The sequence below is a fragment of the Trichosurus vulpecula genome, chromosome 8, assembly GCF_011100635.1.
Source record: "Trichosurus vulpecula isolate mTriVul1 chromosome 8, mTriVul1.pri, whole genome shotgun sequence".
NCBI classification, from domain to species: domain Eukaryota; kingdom Metazoa; phylum Chordata; class Mammalia; order Diprotodontia; family Phalangeridae; genus Trichosurus; species Trichosurus vulpecula.
In genome coordinates, this window is record NC_050580.1 from 25,118,533 (window position 1) to 25,140,578 (window position 22,046).

General features: G+C 44.8%; 1 protein-coding gene across 2 annotated transcripts in view; it reads left to right on the top strand.

The window, feature by feature from the left end:
* Window positions 1-10,580: 10,580 nt before the first annotated feature.
* ZNF365 (zinc finger protein 365) overlaps window positions 10,581-22,046 on the top strand; it is a 34,578-nt gene continuing 23,112 nt past the window's right edge. The window contains exons 1-2 of one of the 2 annotated variants that reach the window (XM_036735709.1): window positions 10,581-10,686; window positions 15,548-16,282. In XM_036735709.1, the coding sequence (XP_036591604.1) occupies window positions 15,561-16,282 (722 nt within the window). In that variant the 5' untranslated portion in view covers window positions 10,581-10,686; window positions 15,548-15,560. The remainder of the gene's footprint in view (window positions 10,687-15,547; window positions 16,283-22,046) is intronic. The other variant, XM_036735710.1, reaches the window with a different exon arrangement.

Consider the following 22,046-nt stretch of genomic DNA (forward strand, 5'->3'; position numbering starts at 1 on the left):
GACATCTGAGAGATGGGGGTGGATGGTGGCATTGGGAGTTTGAGGAGAGAAGAACGTGCTGAGCTGAATTTACAGATGAAGGAGCTGAGGTCCAAAGAGGTTAAGAGTGTATGGCGAGGTGGTACAGCGGATAGCGCATGGGTCTGAAGTCAGGGAGACCCGAGTTCAAATCCAGCTTCAGATCTTTATTAGCTGTGTGACCCTAGGCAAATCACCCTTCTGTCTGCTTCAATCTTCCTCTTCTGTAAAATGGGGATGATAACAGCAGTCACCTGCCAGGGTTGTTGTGAGGATAATATAGGATGAAATTGCAGAGCCTAGCACACATTAAATGCTAATTGTGGTTATCATACAGCTAGTTAGTAGCCATGCTGGGACATTCTTCCCAAGCCTGAGCTAGTTTCCTTAAGCCACATTGCCCTGGGGCTGGATGATCCATAACCTGGATCGTTGGTTTCTGGGTTAAAGACAGGGGGTGGTACTGCCCCTGGAGCCGTGTGGTGAAATAACTGCTTCTGGCTCCATTGTCTTACCTGAAGGGACCCAGCAGCCAGGCTCCCAGTCTGGTTGCTGGACTACAAGGGCACTCTCCAAAGTTAGGCAAAATCAGATGGTGTGTTATCAGTCCTGATCCTTCTCACTCTCTGCTACATTTTACACTCTTGATCATGCTCTCCATATACTCTCTCCTTTCTGGGTTTTTGTGACACAAGTCTCTCCTGGTTTCCCACATTTGATTCTAAGTTTTCTAAGTAGGGATTGTTTCATCTGTAGCTATATCCTCAGGGCAGCTAGGGGGCGCCATGGTGCATAGAGTACTGGGCTTAAAATCAGGAAGACTCAACTTCATGAGTTCAAATCCGGCCTCAGACGCTTACTAGCTGCGTGACCCTAAACTTCACCCTGTTTGCCTCAGTTTCCTCATCTGTAAAATGAGCTGGAGAAGGAAATGGCAAACCACTCCAGTATCTTTGCCGAGAAAACCCCAAATGAGGTCACAAAGAGTTGGACCCGACTGAACAACAACAGCTATATCCTCAGTTCCTGGCACATAGTAGGTGCTTAATAAACACTTGTTGATTGATACAATTAACATAGGGTTAATTAATTGTGGTGCAGTGAGAAGTATACCTGATTTGGAGTCTGAGGACCCAGGTTCAAACCCCTGCTCTTTAACTTGTTGGCTGGGTGACCTTGGTCCAGTCACCGACCTTACGTAGGCTTTCTCCATTTTCTCAGCTGTAAACTGAAGGGATTGGACCAGGAGGCCTACAAGACTCTTTCTGGTGCAAAATCTCTAATTCTGTGCTTCTCTTTGGTGATGGGACTGAAGGAGACCCTCCTTTGCTAGAGCACAGTGTAAAGTTCTCAAGTCAGAGGAATTCAGCCTCAGCTGAAGTCTTGGCTTAGCTCCTTCCTGGGTTTGTGACCTTGGGCAAACCACTTAGTGAGCCTGGGCCTCCGCCCTCTCACCTGTGACATGAGGAGGTTGGACAAATGGCCTCCACTGTTCTTTTCTACTTGAAATCTATGATCCCATAAATTCCTTATTTTTAGATTCCACCTGGCACCTGTCAAATTCTCACCTTAACCAAGGCCTGCTGTCTCCATCGTGGTCCTGGTGAGTGGACTGGGAGTTGCCATGCCAACTGGCTGAAGTTAGGATTTTTATTATTTTACCACAGTGATGGTGCTTTATAAATCCTCCCTTAAAACTTCAACCATGAGCCTTTGAAGAAAGATTATGTCGGGAGAGTTTATCTCCCAGGGAGATCGCAGCCCCAAAGCAATGGTGGTTGAACATCAAGGGTCCTGAGTCAGAGGCCATGACGTTTCAGATCTAAAGTCACAGACCCTGACTCTGCTGTCAGATCCCCTGAGTGACCTTGGATAAGTCATTTCCCTCTGGAGCCTCAGTATCCCCATCTGTAAAAATGAATGAGTTTAATGAAATCAACTCAAAGACCTCTTTGAGCTGTCCATCCTAGAAGGATCTAAGGAAGTTGGGTGTCATGGAGAGAGGGCTGCAGTTAGAGTCAGAGATCTCACACCTCATGATTCTTTACTCTGATCTGGTTTACTCACTTCTTCTGACCTTAATTTCCTCAACTGTGAAATGTTCAGGCCCCGTCTAGCTCTGGATCCCTACAGATCCCAGGACCTCCCCAGTTGTTGTATCTGCCTTGTTTATGGTGTAGATTTAGGGTTAGAGTTGGAGTCAGAGTCAGAGACATTTAGGGTTAGGGTATCTGTGTAGCGGGGGGCATGGGGATGGGCTTCTATCCTGGCCCTGTACAGCTGGCCAAGTGTGCTCTGGCCCCTTGCTAAAGGATACACGTGACCAGAGCTCCTCCTGGTCTCCAGTTGGTCCTTTGGTTCCAAGGGTACGGGGTTCGAGGGTTGGGGTGGGGAGAGGGGGAGACACTCCCCTCCCACAATAGGATTGGCTCCTGAGCCATGAAGACTGCCTGCTATATAGATAGTAAGATCAAAGAGTAACAGTTTCTGGTATCCTGAGAGGCTGTGTCTTTGTTGGAAACCAGCCAATGTCAGCTTTCACTCTGAATTCTAGAAAGGTGATACCGGTTTTCTCTCCCCTCTCCCTGCCCAACAGCAGCTACGGCAGCTACAGTCACTTGGCAGCAGGAGAGTATAATAAATTTAGGCCATAGGTATAGTTGGTGTTTTAAGTATGTGCTAATGTGTGCTTATTAACTTTCTGGGTTTTAAGCATTTCTTTTGTGGTGGTGGAAATAAATAGCTGTCCTATGCTGATATTTACTACTGTACTGACTTGTGCTTTGTGCACTTAGCTAGAAGGTGCTCTGTTAATCTACACTGAAGCTACCCTAGACTTGAACCATGCTTATTTTTTAAATTAAATTATTCTTTTGAATTGTCAGGCATTTTATTTTTTTCTCCCTCTCACCTCCCCCACTGGAAGAAAAAATACCAAAAAAAAAAACTTTATAACCAATAATTGTAGTTAAGCAAGACAAATTCGCATATTGGTCATGTCCAAAAATGTATGTCTGACTCTCCCTGCTACGTCCATCTCCTCTCTGCCAGGAGGCGGGTAGCCTCTGGATCATGGATGATCACCGTGCTGATCAGAGTTTTTAAAATCTTTAAAGATGTTTGCCTTTACCATGTCAGTCAGCCAATCAATAAAAATTTATTAATTAACAACTATGGGCCAGGGTGGGGCAGCTAGGTGGCACAGTGGATAGAGAACGAGCCCTGCAGTCAGGAGGACCTGAGTTCAAATCCAGCTTCAGACACTTACTAGCTGTGTGACCCTGAGCAAGTCGCTTAACCCTGTTTGCCTCAGTTTCCTCATCTGCAAAATGAACTGGAGAAGGAACGGCAGGCTGCTCTAGTATCTTTGTCAGGAAAACCCCAAATGGGGTCTTGGACAGTTGGACATGATTGAAATGACTCAACAACAACAACAAATGTGCCAGGTGCTATGCCAAGCACTGGAGATACAAAAAGGAGCCAAAGACAGTTCCTGTCCTCAAGGGGTTCGCAATCTAATAAGGGAGACAACAAGCAAGTAAGTATGTGTAAACAAGCTATGTACAGAGCAAATAGGAAATAACTAATGGGGGAAGGCGCCAGAATTTACAGGGGTTAGGAAAGTCTTCTCATAGAAGATACGATGCTGTCATCATATAAATCGTCCTCCTGGTTCTTTTCATTTCACTCTGCGCTGATTCATACAAGTCTTCCCAGTTTTCTCTGAAATTGTCACTTCTGTAATTTCTTAAAAGTGCAATAGTATTCCATTCCATTCGTGTTTCATGATTTGCTCAGCCATTATCCAACCGATAGGCACCTCCATTATTTCTAGTTCTTTGCTACTACAAAAAGAGCTGCTGTCAATATTTTGTACATATAGAACTTTTTCTTCTTTCTTTGATCTTTTAGGGGTATAGGCCTAGCAATGGTAGTCCTATGTTCAAGGATAAGTGCAGTTTTAGTGATTTTGGGGGCGTGAATGGCTAGATTAATTCAGTTCCACCAACAATGCACTGGCATGCCTGTTGTCCTGTAACTTCTCCAACATTTGTCATTTTCCTTTTTTATTCAATTTTTCCAAACTGATGGATATGCGGAGGAACTTCAGAATTGCTTTAATTGGAATTTTTCTAATTATTAATGAAGTAATTTTATTTGGCTACTGTTAGCTTGAATGTCTTCCCTTGATAACTGTCTGTTTCTATCTTTCGATTATTTATTAATTGGCTAATGATGCTTATTCATCTATTGATCCTCTGGCTCTGTGCGTTTCTTCACTTTTCATTTTTGTAATTGCCTTTCCATATTTATTTATAAATTTTTAAAGTTTTTATAATTTTAAAAATTACGTTTGGAAAGATCCAGATGGACAATGCTCTGGGTTCAGATTTAAGTAGAAGGAAGGCAGAAGGATGGATTTCCTTTAGGAATTTGTGCATGGCTTTGAATGATCCTAAGGCTTCTCTCGGAAATAGAGGACCATCTCTATAAAAATGATATGTGCTTGATGATTCTGTATGATCCTGAATCTTGAGATACTACAGGCTTATAGAATTAACCATGAATGTTCCCCACAAAGGATCACGGAGAACATATACAATAGATCTTAATAGATTGCACTGTATTGCCAAGGAGGAATTATGTAATAAAACGTGTGTGTATGTGTGTGTGGCGGGGGGCGGGGGGGGAAGGGATGGGTGGCTGCCATCCTGGAAAACTTGGAACCAGACCCCCAAAGTCACTAAATTATAGCGCCACACATACCCTTTCACCCAACATTAAGCATCTATCCCAATGAAGTCAAGACCAGAGGAAAAGGACCAATATATACGAGAGTAATGAGAGTAGTACTTTTGGTAATAGCAAAGAACTGGGAACAAAATTGAGTGTCCATCAGTTGAAGAAATGTTGGATACTACAACTGCGACAACTGCGACAACTACAACAACTACGACAAAAGTTGAACAACCTTAAATTATTGTGCTGTTAAAAAAAGATGATGGATTCAGAGAAACACAGAAAGCCTTCTCTGAACTGATGCAGATGGATCTGCATCCAAACTTTGCTTTGAACTGAACATTGATCTGAACAGAACAGAACTAGGAAAACCATCACAACAGTATAAAGGAAAATGACCTTGAGATTTCTCAGAACTCTGATGAAAGCAGGAAATAAAGACAAATAAACCTCCCACTTCTTGACAGGAAGGTAATAAGCTAAAGACGCAGAATGAGCTTTGCACTTTCCAGCATGGCTAATACGTTCATGTGCTTTGTGGGACCCTATATACTAGTTACAAAGGAGAGCCTCTACTTTGGAAGTCAGTGGAGGTGGTCATGGGAGATTCGCCAAAATAAAAAGATAATTGTCTGAAGATTTTTAAAAATGAGCAGAAGAAACAAAAAAATGTGCAAGGGAAGCAAGTAGCAGTTTTGTTATAGCTTTGTTAAACCGAGCATACACACACATATATACGTATACACAGATAGGTATTTCTCATAAAAAAACTATATGTAACAAGTTTCTCAGGCCTCCTTGTTCATTGTATATCGAAATGTTTGTTCATGGTTAAGTTCATAATGAAACAGAAATTTTAATTTTAATAAATCCACCCAAAATGGTTATAAAAACATATTATCAAAAAAAGCATGAGTAGAAAAGGTGGCCGAGATACTTACCAGGAGCGAAGCTTCACAGGGGGTCATTTTGTGCACTCTACTGGTAAAATCAGGCATAGACAAGAGATAGGGAGAGGAAAATTTGCAGCCCGGCAGAGGGGCCCCTAGGCAAACAGGCTATGGAAGGATGTCAACAAGAGTTGAACAGGATAAGGTGTGGTGGGAAGCCCAGGAGGGACGACCCACATTGATGAGAGAGCTCTAGCGTGTGATCACATAATAAATGCTCGATGAATCATAATATTCCAGTGTATTGATTTTCTAGTTTTTTACTTTGTTTTCCATTGCTGGACATCTACAATGTTCCAGATTTTCACAATTATAACTATTACTGCTCTAAATGTTTTAAACAGGGGCAGCTAGGTGGTGCAGTGAGTAGAGACCAACCCTGGAGTCAGGAGGACCTGAGTTCAAATCCAGCCTCAAACACTTGACACACTTCCTAGCTGTGTGACCTTGGCCAAGGAACTTAACCCCAATTGCCCTGCCTTCCCCCCTGCCAAAAAAAAAAAGTAAATATCTTTAAATAGTTTTTCCTTCTTTTGGAAAATGTACAATGTAATTATTAAACATATTACTACTATAATATTTTGTCAGGTGGCTCTTCAAAAATATTACATCAACTTGCAAGTCTGCCCAGTATGTTTAAATGCCCCTGTTTCTTTACAATCTGTCCAGCATATAATTTGTAATTTTTGTTAATTTTTGCCGAACTAGCACAATTTGAGCGTTGCTGAAAACCTACATTTCTTTGACTGTTAGGTAGGCTGAACCTTGTTTCAAGTATACTGTCTTCAAATTACAATATCATAAAGACATAGATTTGGAGCTGAAAGGGAGCTTACAAGTCTTTGTATCATCCTTTTCTTTTTTCAGTTTGCAGATGTGGAAACTGAGGCACAGACAAGTTAAGACATTTGTCTAGCAAGGGCTCACATAGTCACAGAAAACAGCATCTGAATTAGTCTTCCTGACTCCAAATCTACTTCTTGTCCACCATGATTCCTTGGACCATTTCTATATTGGGTATTGCCCTTGAATATTTAATTAGTTCCTTGTAGGCCGATGACCTTGTTAACAATTGTAATCGCTGACATTTATGTAGTGTTTAAAAGCCTGCAAGGCACATCAATCAAGCCAACCCTGTGAGGCAGAGGCTACCATTATCCTTATTTTACAGATGAAGAAAGGGAGGTTTGGGGGAGTTAAATGACTGGTATAGAGTCAGTCAACTCCTAATCTCTAAGACAAGGTTTGAACTCTGGTCTTCCTGACTCCAAGTCCAGAGCTCAGTCCTACTCTGTCAGGTGGATCTGTTTTCTTATCAGTTTGGAAGTTTTCCTCCAAGGATGCCGATTCCAGTCATGCCTGCCCATTGGGAGCAACTGTCTTCCACATCCTCCCATCAGTTTGAAGGGGTGGGGGTCCAGCTGAAGTAGTGGAGGCCTGGCATCTTTTCCCATCATACCATTCTTGATGGTATCTTTTATTCCTGTTTTTCTTTGAAGCTCTCATTGATTGTATGATGGAAGCTGCTCACCTCACCATATGCTTTTTTTGTAACCCTGTGAGTGATACTCATTTTTACCTCTTTGGAGGCTGTTGTCACTAACTATACAAACAATCTAAAACAAACACAAAGCACAGCAAACTGCCTACTGTGTGCAGATCATTGCATTAAGTGCAGAGGAAAATACAAAGTTTGGCTAAGACAAGCTTCCTGTCCTCAAGGCGTTTACAATCTAGGATCAGAAAATTATAGTTCTGCAGCTACAAGAGACTTCTAAGGCAGAGGGCCTTATCCTTTTGGATGTGTCTTGGACCCATCTGACAATCTGGTGAAGCCCACAGAGCCTTTCTCAGGATAACATTACTAGAAGCATAAATTAAATACATGGGATTACAATAGAAATCAATTATATTGAAACGGCATAATACATAAGTGAAAGAAAGAACAAATTCACAGACCTCTGATTAAGAATGCCTGCTGAAGTCATCTAGCCCTCAATTTGTTTGTTTGTTTGTTTGTTTTCACAGATGCTATAACCAAGGTCCAGGGAAATGAAGTGACGTGCCCAACGTCACACAAAATAACATTGGAGGAATGATTTGAACCCAGGTCCTTTTACTCCAGATTTGGTATTCTTCTCCTTGTAGCAGTAGAAGATAAGACACAAATACACCTAGTTACAATGTAGAATAGGATGTGCATTTATAATGAATAACCAACATCCTGAAGAGTTTCAAAGCTTTGTGAGCTATGTGAGTACTGAGTAACAGTCATTACGAAGCTGGATTTCAAGGAAGGCTCCCTGGAGGAGGAAGAAAGAAAGTTTTAAAACGAGTTGGAAATGAGTTGTAATTAAGTCTCTGAAGAGAAGCACACTCTTTGACATCCATTAAAAATGAACTATGATTTTGTAAAAATGAGTCAACATGTAGATTGACCTTTGCCTCAAATAAAATAATTTAAACAGGAATTTTAATTAAAATGTCTTGCCCCAGTGGGGAACATTAGCCTAGGACTTTATTACACCAGATGGATTGAGTGTCTATTGTGTGCAAGGCAGTGGGGTTGTGCCAGGCAACCTTCAGTGAAGTGGGAGGTCTCAGCCAACAGCACTAACCAATGACTGGCTAAGCAGTTTAGGCAGGCAGTAGATAGAGTCTTCTACCGGGAGTCAGGAAGATCTGAATGAAAATCCTGCTTCATATAATTCCTAACTGTGTGGCCCTAGGCAGGTGCTTTAACCTCTCTGCCTCAGTTTCCTCATCAGTAAGAAGGGGATAAAAATACATAGTACCCTACTCCACAGGGCTTTTATGAGGACTTGAAGAAGATAAAATATGTAAGTCTTCTGGAAAACTTATATAAGGCTAGCTATTATCCTTAGATAAGTCTTAGGAAGTTTCCTGAAGCTTAGGGATATTATGAGTATCAACCAATCAACAAGCATTTATTAAACACTTCATTCAAACAATAAACATTTATTGTGAGTTCCTACTGTTGTTCTTCTTCATCCTTTGTTCTCCAAGAGGACCTACTATGTGCTAAGCATTGTAAATATAAAAAGAGACCAAAGACAGTCCCTGCCCTCAAAGAGCTCCTACCTGTCAAATGCTAGGGATACAAAAACACAAAAGGGAAAATGGGCTTCGTCTTCAGGGAGCTTGCATTCTATTGGGGAAATGGATATGTGATGTATATAGGTACATGCGAAATTAGATATAGTATTGGGGGAAAGGCACTGGGTGGGGGAGGTGGCAAGAAAAGTTTCATGCAGAAAGTGAAGCCTGAATAGCTTTGAAGGGATCTAGGGATTCTGAGGCAGAAGTTAGGAGGGGTATTCCCAGGCACGGGAAACCATGCAAAGGCATGGTGATGGGAGATGGAGTGTTCTAGTGGGAAGAACAGTAAGAACACCAGTTTGGCTGGACCATAGTGTTCCTGAGGAGGAGCAACAAAGCAGGAAAGATAAGTTGGGTAGAAGTTGTGCTGGGTTTCAAATGACAAGCTCAGGAATTGATATTTGAAAACCAGAGGTAATAGGAGGCTGCTGGAGTTTATTGGTGGAAGACTATTAAGAAGAGCAAATGGGAGAAAAGTTGTTGCAGGGCTGTGGGGTGGAGAGAAGAACTGAACTTTGAGTTCTGCCAGTTTTTACCAGTGCCCACATGCAAGTCACTTAACCTTGGGTCTCAATGTCCTCATCTGTAAAACAACAGGGTTTCACTAGCGGGCCTCTGAGGTCCTGTGATCCTAGGCACTTCCTTGACTCTCCACCAGCACTCTAAGATACCATCTGCTCCACTCAGGGCTGGGCGTACAAAGCTGAGAAAGGCCCAGCTTGCAGGAAGCTTACATTCCTCTAGGGAGGTACAATGTGTATAAATCCCAGGTCTGCTGCTCATCAGCCGTGCGACATGACATCACCTCTCTCTGAACCTCAGTTTCCTCATGTGTAAAATATAGGAGTAGGGCTAGATGGCTTCTAAGGACCCTTCCATCTCTTCATCCAAGGCGCTCTGTACAGGCCTAAGTTCTGGGAGAGGTCAGCTGGGGAAGAAGTCCCAAGGAACAGAATAGATCAACTGGGAAGACTTCTCGGAAGAGGAGGACAGCATTCAGAAAGGGGCAGAGGCCTCTGACGCCCCTGATGGGCTTTTTGGAGGGAAAAGTCACGCGATGCTCCGGCTGAGTGACCTTTGAGCACCAGTCGAATCCTGGTCCGTTAGTTTAACCTAGCCCTTAGCTGTCCACACCTCCGCCCGTCCAACTCCTGCATTCTACCCAGGGTTGGGTTTGGGGGGCGGCACCCCTTTCCCTTTCTCCCCTAGGACCGATGATGAGCATGACAGCCCAGGATCCCCAGGCCGTTCTTGATGGGTCTAGCAGGGTCCCCCACTCGGCAGTGCCATCCTGAGCGCCCTCTGGGCAGTGCCCGGGGCCCACCCGAGTGCTGCAAGCATTGAGCACGGCAGTCAGTGCCTCCGCACCTCGGTCCGTCCGGTGAATCCCGGTCCCTCACACTTCAAGGCCTGAAGCCGGACCCCGCTGGGGAAGGGGCGGGCGGGAGAGCAGACGCCACTGGGGTCGGCTCGGCTCCGGTCCAGCCCGGCCCTGCCCCGCAGCGCGCTGACCGCGGCCGAGCACCGTGTCCCCCGGGCCACCAGCTTGCTGAGCCCTCCCCCAGCTTCGTCCGCCCGCTCAGCTCCCCCCGCCCCCAGCTCCCCCGGTCTGCTCCTCCCCCCTAACCCTGGCCGCCTCCAGCTCGCCTCGATCCCCGCCTGCCAGCCCCTGCCGCCGCCGTAGCCACCGCCGCACGCTCCGCCCTGGGCGCCGCTCGGGCCCCGCCGCGGGGGGGTGCGGGGAGGGAGGGCGTCAGTGCAGCGGGGTACCGGGCTCTGCCTGATTTACGGCTCTGCTGAAAACCGCTTCCTCCGAGCCGCAGCCTCAGCCCCGGCCGCCGCCGCAGCAACAAGTCTGGTAAGTCCGCGGGTGCAGAGGCTGCAGAGGCTGCAGGGGCTGCAGCAGCTGCGCGTCCTGCCGGGGTGGCCCTGCACAGCCCGCCTTGCACAGCCGGTCCCGCACGGCCCACCCTGTACGGAGTGGCTCCTCCCGGGTGGCCCTGCGCAGCCCGCCTTGCACAGCCCACCCTGCATGGCCTGGCCCGGCCCTTTCCGAGGGGGTGGGTGGGGTGGCATGGATAGCTGGGGGCCCTGATGGGGCCGGGGTGAGGGAGTGACAGCACTGGGGGCAGGGTGCACCAGTAGCTGCAGAAGCGTTGGTAACGAGCTATTTAGGTTATTCGGGTCCCCTGGGCGCCCAGCCCCCAAGAACCTGAGCCCACACTCAGCAGCGCGGGGGAAGGAGGTGGGGATTGGGCAGCCAACACCGGAGTCACCGCTGCCTTCTCATCATCCTTCCTTCCCAGCAGCACCATTCCCTCCTCCTCCTCCCCCTTCTCTAGCAATCCAGGGGGAAAGTCGCCATAAAACCGCTGGACTGATGTTGCCTCCTGCCCCTGGATCCCTGTTAGCCCTCCGGCATGGATCAGAACATGTGACGTTCCCTGCTTTTTTTTTTTCTTTTTGCAGCGAATGCCTTCCCTTTTGGCACATATCTTTAAGCCTGATATCTTCTCCACCAGCAACACCGCCCCCACCCCATTCCCCCACCGCCCCGAGAGCTGGCCAGGTCAGAAGCCTGGTAGTCTCCCTACGCATCTGCTCCTAAAATCCTACTTCTCCATCCAGCAGCCCCTAAGCCCCATCACGTAACCTTCTCCCCGAGTACTCCTGAACCCGAAGGCACTCTCCTTATCACCGCCCCCCCCCATCTTCCCCTCTTCCAGTCCCAGTGAGCCTTTGCATCTTCTCACAGCGAAGCTAGCCAATAGATGAGTTTGTTACGGGCTTTCCCTCTGGATTCGCAGAAGTCAATTGGTCTGGAGAGTGTGGCATGCCAGCTGTTTGAGGATGCCTTGCAGCCCCAAGTGTTTCTGGAACTCTTGCTGAGGCTGTGCTCCCCAACATCCATGCTTTTCTGACATGACATCTCCTAGCCAAGACTCCTCATGCATGTTAAATTAGGGATAGAAATCATTTACCTGCTGAAATGAGGTCTGGGCACAGTCTGGGGTTGCCATCAGTTATCTGCTGCCAAGGCGAATAGCATTAATTCCTGTAAGAAAACATGAGCTGCTTGTTATTAAGAGTCCTGTTGAAGAACTGCCTTTAACAAAGTGTACCCCTGGGGAGAGTCATATTAGGATTCTATATTTAAAGCTGGAAAGGATCCCAGAGGTCATCTGCTTCAACTGTCTCATTTCTAATTCCCATATAGTTCCCATTTCTATAGAGCCTGGCTCCCTAACTCGAGGGTCAGTGGACAGCTTTCAGGGAGCTCCCTCAAACTAGATGGTTAAAAGGGGACATCTTTGTTATTTTTACCAACCTTTGGTTTCCTTTGTCAATCAGTCAACTAGCATTTATTAAGTGACTACTTTGTAACAGGCACTCTGCCAAGTACAGGGGATACAAAAAAAGGAAAAAGACAGTCCCTGCCCTCAAGGAGGTCACAGTGTACTGGGAGAGACAAATGCAAATAACTGCAGAAAGAAGAGCTATGCTGGATGAACTGGAGGTAATCAACCAAGGGAAGGCATTGGCATTTAACAGTCACCAATACACATTTACTCTGAGAAGGCACCATAGATGTCACCAAACTGCGCAAGTGGTGAGAAGTGGTTTGTAGCTATAAGAGTTTAAGGACCTCATCCAGAGAGCCTGAGGGTTTGCAAATTTGTCCTTCCTATTTTATGAATGAGGAAACTGAGACGCCAGAAGATTAAATGACTTGCCTAAGGTCATATGGGCCAAGCCAAGATTTGAACCCAGGTTCCCCTCTTTCCACATACAGCACTCTTCTCCCAGAATACTCCCTTAGTATTCAATGAGCATTTGTTCAGCCCATTCCATGGTGCAAGAACTGAGTTAAGGACCAAGGATACAAAGACTCTAGTCCCTGCCCTCCAGAAGCTTACATTCATTCTCCTGTCTGGATCCTGGGCAGATGGCATGGTTTCTTTGTTTTTGTTTTTTTGTTATTTAGTTGTATCTGACTCTTTAGGCCCCCGTTTGGGGTTTTCTTGGCAAAGATACTAGTGTGATTTGCCATTTTCTTCTCCAGCTCATTTGACAGATGAAGGAACTGAGGCAAACAGGGTGAAGTGACTTGCCTAGGGTCACACAGCTAGTAAGTATCTTTGGTCAAATTTGAACTCAGGTCTTCCTGACCCCAGATGAGGTTGCTTGCGGTTACAATAATTCAGCAATATTAAATTGACATTTGTTGAATTGAACAAAATATGCACCCCAACCAAAGGCCTCCTTTGTTGAGAGCATTCATCTCTAGAGGACTCCAGACTTTCAGGACTGTTTATACACTTTGGATGGTCTTCAAAGTCCAAGGCACAAAGGCTTTTCTTCATATTGTCATAAGCAGGGCTCTGCCTGAAGTGAAATTTGCAGGTTCAGGAATTACCATTGGTTAGTTGTCTCATTACTCATTATTATTATTTAAGACACTGCTTACAGTTGGGAAAAGACAGCTGAGCTTGCTTTCCTCAAGACCTATTTTGAAAACAAATGTGTTTTCAGTAGACAACTGTCCCCACTTTGTGTGCTTCATTACTCCAATGTTTCCTTGCTTTGTATGCGTGACTAGCAGCCTGGATGAGCAAAGTGAGCCGGGGCCTTCTGTCTACTGGGAAGGAACCTGGGAAGTGAGCGACTTAGGATTCCGATCCCAGCCCTGCCAAGGGGGTGTCTTAGAAGATGCCTGGGCCTGAAAGGCAGCAACCTGGGGCTCCCAGCCCTGAACTGAACGAAGTGTGTGCCCCAAGCAAGGGCCTCCTTTTTACATTCGTTTTCCTGCAGGAATCCTGGGCAGGCTGCCTCCAGTTGCAATGATTCATTGATATTGAGATGACATTTGTTGAATTGAACAAAATACGTACCCTAACCAGAAGCTTCCTCTTATATATTTAATCAGTAAAGAGCTTTGTAAACCTAGACGTGCCATAGAAATGTGAGCAATCGTCACTGTTGGTCGGTGCCTCTGAGTTCACATCTGTAAGGTGGATGGATGGCATCGTCTTTGTCTTGAAAATGAGATCATGGGACCAACAAAACCTCACAATGCAATAATACGAGTCAATGTGTTTATTTTACTTCATTTATCTCATTTGATTTGATACTTAGAATATCAGGGCAGGAGAAGCAGTGGATAGGGACCAGTCTCAAAGCCAAGAAGACCAGGGTTCAGGTGCTCCCTCTGGTACATGCTGGTTCTGTTACCCTGGGCTGATGCGATCACTTCTCTGTCGTCTGGGTGACACTCGAAGAACTAAGAGGTTCTGACCTACTTTGGGAGAAGGAGTTTCCTTCCCTGGGAGTTCCCTATTTCCCTGTCCCTGCTCAAAATAGCTCTGTAATATAAGTGTTGCTGGTAAGCTTCGAAAAGTCTGCACCTGTGATTTAATCCACGTAGGGAATTCCCTGAGTGTAAGATCTTGCCACCCTAACATAACTTCTTGTCTTAGAAAGTTGGCTGGGGACACATACAGGATATAGTCAGAATGTATCAGACTCAGGACGTGGACCCCAGTCTGTCAGACTCCAAGGCCTATGCTCTATCCATGATCCCATATTGCCTTTCTAGGCATTTATTTAATCTGCATTTTACAGATGAGGAACTAGATGCTCACAGAGGTCTCCCTCCTCATTGCCACCTCCTGGTTTCCCTGGCTCCCTCCAAGTGCCAGCCACAAATCTCACCTCCTCCAAGAAGCCTTTCTCAGTCTTTCATTCTAGCGTCTTCCCTCTGTTGACTATTTCCATTTTGTTTTGTTTGCATATTGTGTCTCCTATTAGGTTATGAGTCCCTTGAGAGCAGGTACTGTTTTTTCCCTCTTTTTGTGTCCCCATAGCTTAGCACAGTGCCTGAAACACAGCAGGTACTTAATAAGTGTTTATCGTCTGACTGGCTAGTAAATGGACCCAATACAGTCAGTCAGGAGTAGGTGGGATCAGGATTTGACCTTGAGTGCTGAGTCTGTCTCATATTCATTCCAGTGTGCCCCAGATGTCTCCCACACACAGATGCATTTTGAGCGGTAATGTTATAATTCCAGCATAGATGGCCCCTTTGTCCTGGGGGATTTCTGCTGTCCAGAATTATAAAGTCCTCCTTGCACCATTGAAGGAATTGTCTGGCTGAGCCAGAGCATTAGCATTCAAATAACTGAAGAGAGGATGGACTATATAGATAATATCATGAATCAGTTTGGAGAGAGATGTTTTTGAAGCTGGGTTCCAGTTACTGACATTCATCAATTTTCTGCAGCTGCTGAAGTCAAAGCCTCCTGAACCCCCAGCTGTGCCCCTAACTAGCTGCACTTTGCCCCCTTTAAGCCTTTTCCTTATTTGGCAAATGGAAGGGGTTAGACTAGGTGTCCTCTGAGGTCCCTCCAAACTTGAGGTCTCTGATCTATGACCTGATCAGGGGTTCTTGTGTCTTGGATACCTTTGGTAATCTAGTGATGCTTGGGGCCCCCTTCTCAGAATTCTTTAAAATTCATTCAGTGAAATACATAGGATTTCAAAGGAAACCAATTCTATTGAAATATTGTCATCAAAACATTTTTTTTTTAAATCCAGTTCCAGATTAAGAACCCCTGGCCTCAATAATCTCTAAGGTCTATTCCAGTTCTAACATCCTGCATATCTGTGGCATTTGAATATACATCGAAACTCTTTGGTCTTTCTCCCCACCCCTCTTCCAGGATTTTTAGAGTAATGCAACAGAAGGCTTTTGAGGAAAATAGATACCCCTGGCAAGAGTCATTTGAAAATGTTGCTGTGTGCCTACCATTCCGCTGCCCACGGTGTGGAGACCATACCCGCTTTAGAAGCTTGTCTTCCTTGAGGGCCCATCTGGAGTTCAACCACAGTTATGAAGAGAGGAGCCTCATGACAAAATGCAGCCTCTTTTCTCCCCTCAAAGACCCAGACCTGATCACTTCATCAGAGCCCCTGAAATTGGGGAGCGGTGGCCAAGCGGTCAAGCAGAAATCAAGCTATGTGAACTTGTGTAACCTGTCCCGGGAAAACCTGAAGGATAGGAAGTCCCTCCAGGTGGTGGCGGAGAGACCCGTGTCTTTCCTCCCCATCTACACTTCTATAGACTCCTTGGGTGGCCCAAGGTCCAGCCCTGGGCTGCCCACTGCGGATGCCAAAGCTTCCTTTGAGGCCCACGTGAGGGAAAAGTTCAATCGGATGGTCGAGGCAGTGGACAAGACCATCGAGAAGAGGATTGACAAGCTGACCAAAGAGCTCGCACAAAAGACCGCAGAACTGTTGGAAGTCAGGGCAGCTTTTGTGCAGCTGACTCAGAAAAAACAGGAAGTTCAGAGGCGAGAGAGGGCCTTGAATCAGCAGGTGGATGTGGCGGTGGAGATGATTGCTGTGCTGCGGCAACGGCTTACTGAGTCTGAAGAGGAGCTTCTCCGGAAAGAAGAGTGAGTGACAAGGGCGGGAAGGGGAGGGTCCGGCTTCTAAAATTGGGTGACCAGTTTTCATTCTCAATGACTCGAGGGTGTATAGACAGCAAACTTTATTTTTAAGTCCTTGTTTAGCTAATGAGAGATCTAGGGATGAGTTCTTTGGTGCTATTCAATCTAGCAGTTTCTAAACCTGGCATGAGTTGGAATGGGTAAATTCACCCAGGGTGTTGGAGGTATGGGGAAGTGGGCAGGGATAGGTTGGTAGCTAGGTGGCACAGTAGATAGAATGCTGGCCTAGAATCAAGGAAGACCTGAGTTGAAATTCGGCCTTAGATACTTAACTAGCTGTGTGACGTTGGGCAAGTCACTTAACCCCATTTGCCTCCATGTCTATCTATACAATGAGCAGAAGAAGGAAGTGGTAAACCCCTTCAGTATCTTTGCCATGGACACAGCTGGAATGATTGAACAACAAAAACACCCATAGGTTATCATGAATTTTCTAGAGGAAATGAGGCCAACTTTACTGCTGCTTCAGGTAGGAAAATGGACAGGGGAGGAGGAGGAGAAGTACTACTGAGGGCCTTGAACACAGCCCTGCTTGCCCTGCCCTAGTTACTGTTCTGCTCTCCATTTGCTTTTCTATTTCCATCAATCATTTTCCTCATCTTTAAAATGAAAGGATTGGATTAGATCTAGGTTCCTGTGCTCTCTCTTAGTGGGAATAATTAATACTTCCAGGACTTGTCTTTTGGAGTCCTCTTTCTTTTTTTTGAGGGGGGGAAGGCAGGGCAATTGGGGTTAAGTGACTTGCCCAAGGTCACACAGCTAGTAAGTGTGTCAAGTGTCTGAGGCTAGATTTGAACTTACGTCCTTCTGACTCGGTGCGCTACTCACTGCGCCACCTAGCTGCCCCCTGGGGTCCCCTTTCTACTGACATATATCATAGCCAGTTTGGTCTGAAGGAAAGAATGCTGGATTTAGAGTCAGGGACCTTGGATTAAAATTCTGTTTCTACTACTTCCTCTGTGTGTGGGCCTCAGGTTCTTTATCCACACAGGGAGCAACCTGGCCTCAGCTCTTAATCTATGACCCTGTAACTTCTCTGTGACTTCCTGGGTGGTCTTCGAGAGATCCTCCCTCTATGGAAATTCTCTGACATTTCATTGTGGGGGTAGAGGTGACCCAATGGCTGTTTCATTGGAGCAGCTCTGACTGGTTGTGGAAAGAGAAATTCTGAGAGACAAAGTGCCCAGTCTGATCCATTTATTAGTGAGGCTAGCAATTGTCAATAAATGACATCAATGGTCTGTCAGTAACCAAAGAGGATGTTAGGAAATTAAGGAGTTAAGGATGATAGGATCTCTCATAGTGATTGACAAGATGACAGTGCAAGATCTCAGGCAACATAGGTTTATCTTCGGATTACTGGATGGTTCAATGAGGAGGTGGCGTAATTGTCCTTTCAGCTCCTTCCTATTACATCATTGAGAGATGTGATCAGTCCACAGGTGATGGGAATGGTCATCAGGCAATGAAATTAGCCTGTAGGTGATGGAATCAGTCTGAAGGCATGCAAGTACAGCCTTTTAAATTGATGAGATTGACCTTTAGGTTAATTAGGTTTCTCTGGAAAGTGGGTGAAGGAGGAAGTTGGGGTCAAAAGGCCACACTTAGAAGGCCACACATGTGGCCTTAAGGCTGCAGGTTCCCCATCCCTGGGTGAAGAGTAAAATGTAAACTTCTTGAGGATAGGTGCTGCCTTATTTTTGTGTATGTGTTCTTGGTGCCAGCGCTGTGCTTGACCCTTATTAGATATTTAATTTGTTTGTTGTTTCTTCTTCATTTTCAAAGAGGCCCAATGACATCCTGGGGTGATGCCTTGGCTCCTGTGTGAATTGGATTTCAGTGAGGCAGAGTTACACAAAGTTGTTGGCCTCACTCTGTCTTCCTGAGTCATCAAAGTCCAGTGGCAGGACGAAGGTCAAGCCAACCACTGATGGTTCAGGATTCAGGGGATGACCTTGGTATCTTTGATGCCTGACCAAGCTCTGAGTGCTCCACAGAGCCTGCTTCAGCTGCCTTAATGGCTGTTGGAATAAATTTTTCTTGTCTGCCCATTCCACTGGAGGAAGTCTTCACATGCTTGGGCTCGACACCCCCCTATTACCAATGGGTTTGAGGTCTGTCAGTTACTCTGAACCTGGTTTAGCCCATCTGCCAAGGTGGTTTATGGGGATGTGGCAGCCACTCATGCTACAGCTTCTTGGATCCACAGGTAAGAGTTGGGTAAAAGTTAGATACCATAGGTGGGTGAGCAGCCCCAAAAAGAGCTTGGCAAGTCCCCACACCAGCTGAACACCCTAGACACCCCTAAGCACTTAATACTTGTTTGCTGAATATGGAAATAAATAAAAGGCAATGTCTTAGACTCTAGGAATGCAAAAATAAAAACAAACAGCCCCTGCTCTCAGAGTTTTCACTGTATCGGGGAGAGATGCAGCCTGTCAATCTAGAAGAGCTAATAGCTAGCATTTATAGAATGCTTTAAGGTTTGCAATGTTCCTTTACATATACATTACATCTTGTGCTCTCCACAACAACTCTGAGGTAGGTGCTATCATCGGCCTCATTTTACAGGTGAAGTGACTTGTCCCATGTCATACAGATAGTAAGTATCTGAAAGCAGGATTCAAATTCAGGTCTTCTGCTTCCAGGTCCAATGCTCTAGCCACTGTATTGCTAGATGCCTCAAAATATATACAATAATTTGAGGAAGAAGGAGAGAGTGCTAGCATATGGGAGTGGGGGACATATCAGGAAAAGCCACCCATGGGTGGCACATGAGCTGAGCCTTGAATGAATTTAGGGATTCTGAGAGGTAGAGGTGAGAATCATAGCCTGGTAGAACTATAGTATTGAGAGCTCAAGGAGTATATTCTAGGGATTGGGGGGCTGACTGAAAAAGCACAGAGGCTGGAGATGAAGCAGCAGGTTTGGAGAATCATAAAAAGGCCAATTTGTCCAGGAGATGGGGTAGATGAAGGAGAGTAATGTGAGTTAATCCTAGAAGAGAATACTGGAGTCAGATTGGGGAAGGCTGCAAATGCTTTCTGTGGGGATAGTTTCTCTCAGTTTTGTAATGGAAGGGTGACCTAAGGCATTGTCTTCTTTAAAGTGCAATAGCAAAGGAACACACTTTGTGTTTTTTTTTAAATTGTTTCCTGGAAAGGAAACATCCTTCAACTCAAACTTGAAAGACCAGAATCATAACCAGTAGTTGTGAAGATTGGGCCAAGGAGTGTAAAGATGAACCTGGGGCAAGCAGTGCAAACTTTTTCTCAAATGAACTGTTGAAAAGCAAATCCTCTTCAAAGTTGGTGTGGAAAAGAGGCCTCAGGGCACCATGGGACACCTTCAGAGGATGAGTGGTGGGTGTTGAGGTGAATCAAAAGAAGCAGAATTTTTTTTGTTGCTGTTGCTGAAGTTGACAGCCCCCTAGAAACTGTGTTGCCCTGTGACAAAGTCCCGATTGCACCATTTTAGTTATAGCTCTGTGAAAGGCACAGGGTTTGTTGTTGTGTATTTGTACAACAAAGAATTTCAAGTTTAATTATAAATTCACAGCTAATACTCCCGTTAGGTACAGACGAGTTGGGTCAAGCCAATAGGAATTTATTAAGTGCTTAATATGTGACAGGCACTGTGCCAAACTCTGGAGATGAAGAGAAAGGCAAGAAATATTCCTTGCCCTCAAGGAACTTACATTCAAAAGGAGGAGATGACATATAAATAAGTAGGTATATACAGGCTATATTCTAGGAGGTTGAAGTTAATATCATCAGGGAACATACTTAAAACTGTGGAGGGAGGGGTTTGGAGAAATGTCTCCTGAAAATGGTTGGGTTTGAACTAAGAACACGTCTTCAAGAACTGAGTTTTCAAATATTAAGTTTAATAATTGAATAATTTGAGATAGTAGCTTTCACTGCTGAACTAAGGGAGAGTAGAAATTAATTCTATTTCTTTTCTGTTAATTTGTCACTTTCATATTTTTCTTCTTTCAAAATCTGACAACTAAATTCAACTCAGTTCAGTTTTGTTGTTCAGTAGTTTTTCAGTCGTGTCTGACTCTTCATGGCCTCATTTAGGGTTTTCTTAGCAGAGACACTGGAGTGGTTTGCCACTTCTTTCTTCAGCTCATTTTACATATGAGAAGACTGAGGTAAACAGGGTGAAGTGACTTGGCCAAGGTCATACAGTTAGTAAGTATTTGAGGCATGATTTGAACTCAGGTCTTTCTGACTTCAGGCTCCATGCTCTACCCATCGAGCTATCTAGCTTCTCTCAACAGCATGTTAATGGGACCATTTTCCTTCAACAATCATCATTTTCATTTTTTTAGTCAGCTTTGCCAATTAAAGGAGTATGAAGTGGAACATCAGAATTGCTTTAATTTGTATTTTTCTAATTAGTAGTTATTTTGGAGCTTTTTTTACATGACTGTTGATTAATAGCTTCAGTTTCTTCCTTTAAAAACTATCTGTTCTTATCCTTTGACCATTTATCAACTGGGGAATGGCTCTTATTCTTATAAATTTGAATTAATTCTTTATCTGTTTTGGAAATGACATCTTTCCCAGCTAAACTTGCTGCAAAGTTTTGTTTTTTTTTTCCTGCTAGTGTGACTTTCCCCTCTGATTTCAACTTTGTCATTTTTGTTTGTGAAAAAAGTTCAGTTTTTTTTGTAATAATAATAGTCCTTTGATCTTTTGTGATGCCATGCTTGGTAACAAATTCTGTGCCCTTGATACCAAAGTCATATATCCCTTTGAACCCAATCCTAGTATATTGTATGAGGTGCTGGTCTAAACCTGATTTCTGCCATACTGTTTTCCTGGCTGTTTTTGTTAAATAACCAGTCCTTGGCCAAGTAGGTATGATCTTTGAGTTTATAACACACCAGGCTACTAAGTATCTTTGCTTCTGAATGTTGTATACCTAGTCTGTTCTGCTGGTCAACCTTTCTATTTCTTCCCCCATACCAAATCATTTTGGTGATTCCTGCCTTGTGGCATACTTTGAAATCTGGTGAGCTTGACACTGTTCAGAAGAGGAGAAGCAGGTTATTGAAGGACCTTGAGTTCAAGCCAAGTGAAGATCAATTAAAGGAACTGACAGTGTTTACTGTGGAGAATGAGAATAGAATCTAATCTCCTTGATCGGGGAGACTTCCATTTATTGCCTTTGTATTCTTTTTGTGTAGTATGAAGCCTGGCACAACTTAGTTGCTGAATGAGTGAATGATATTCATTCTCAAAAGAGTACACTTGTGAGGGGGTTACATGATAGCTATCTTCAAGTATTTGAAGTGGTCTTATATGGAAGAGGAATTATACTTGTTCCATGTGGTCCCAGATCCAGTCGGAGGAATTACCATTTGAGTTGACCAGAGGGGGAACGGGCTGCCTTGGGAGTCCCCATCAGAGCGTTCGAAGCAAAGATTGAATTACTCCTTGTTGGCTTTGATACAGAGAGGATTCTTACTCAATTATGAATTCAACTAGACAGCTCCTGGGGCCCCCTCCAGCTCTGAGATATTTGAATCCTGTGGGAGGAGGGCTTTAAAGACTGAATGAGAATTCAGTACACAAAGAGAGGGCAAGAGAACCTTATGGGAATAAGGAGCAGCAAGGATAAAGCTCAGACATTGGCAAGTGTGGGGTAGGTACTGGGATGGTGAGTGTGGCTGTAGCATAGTGCCAGACAAAGGAGTTTC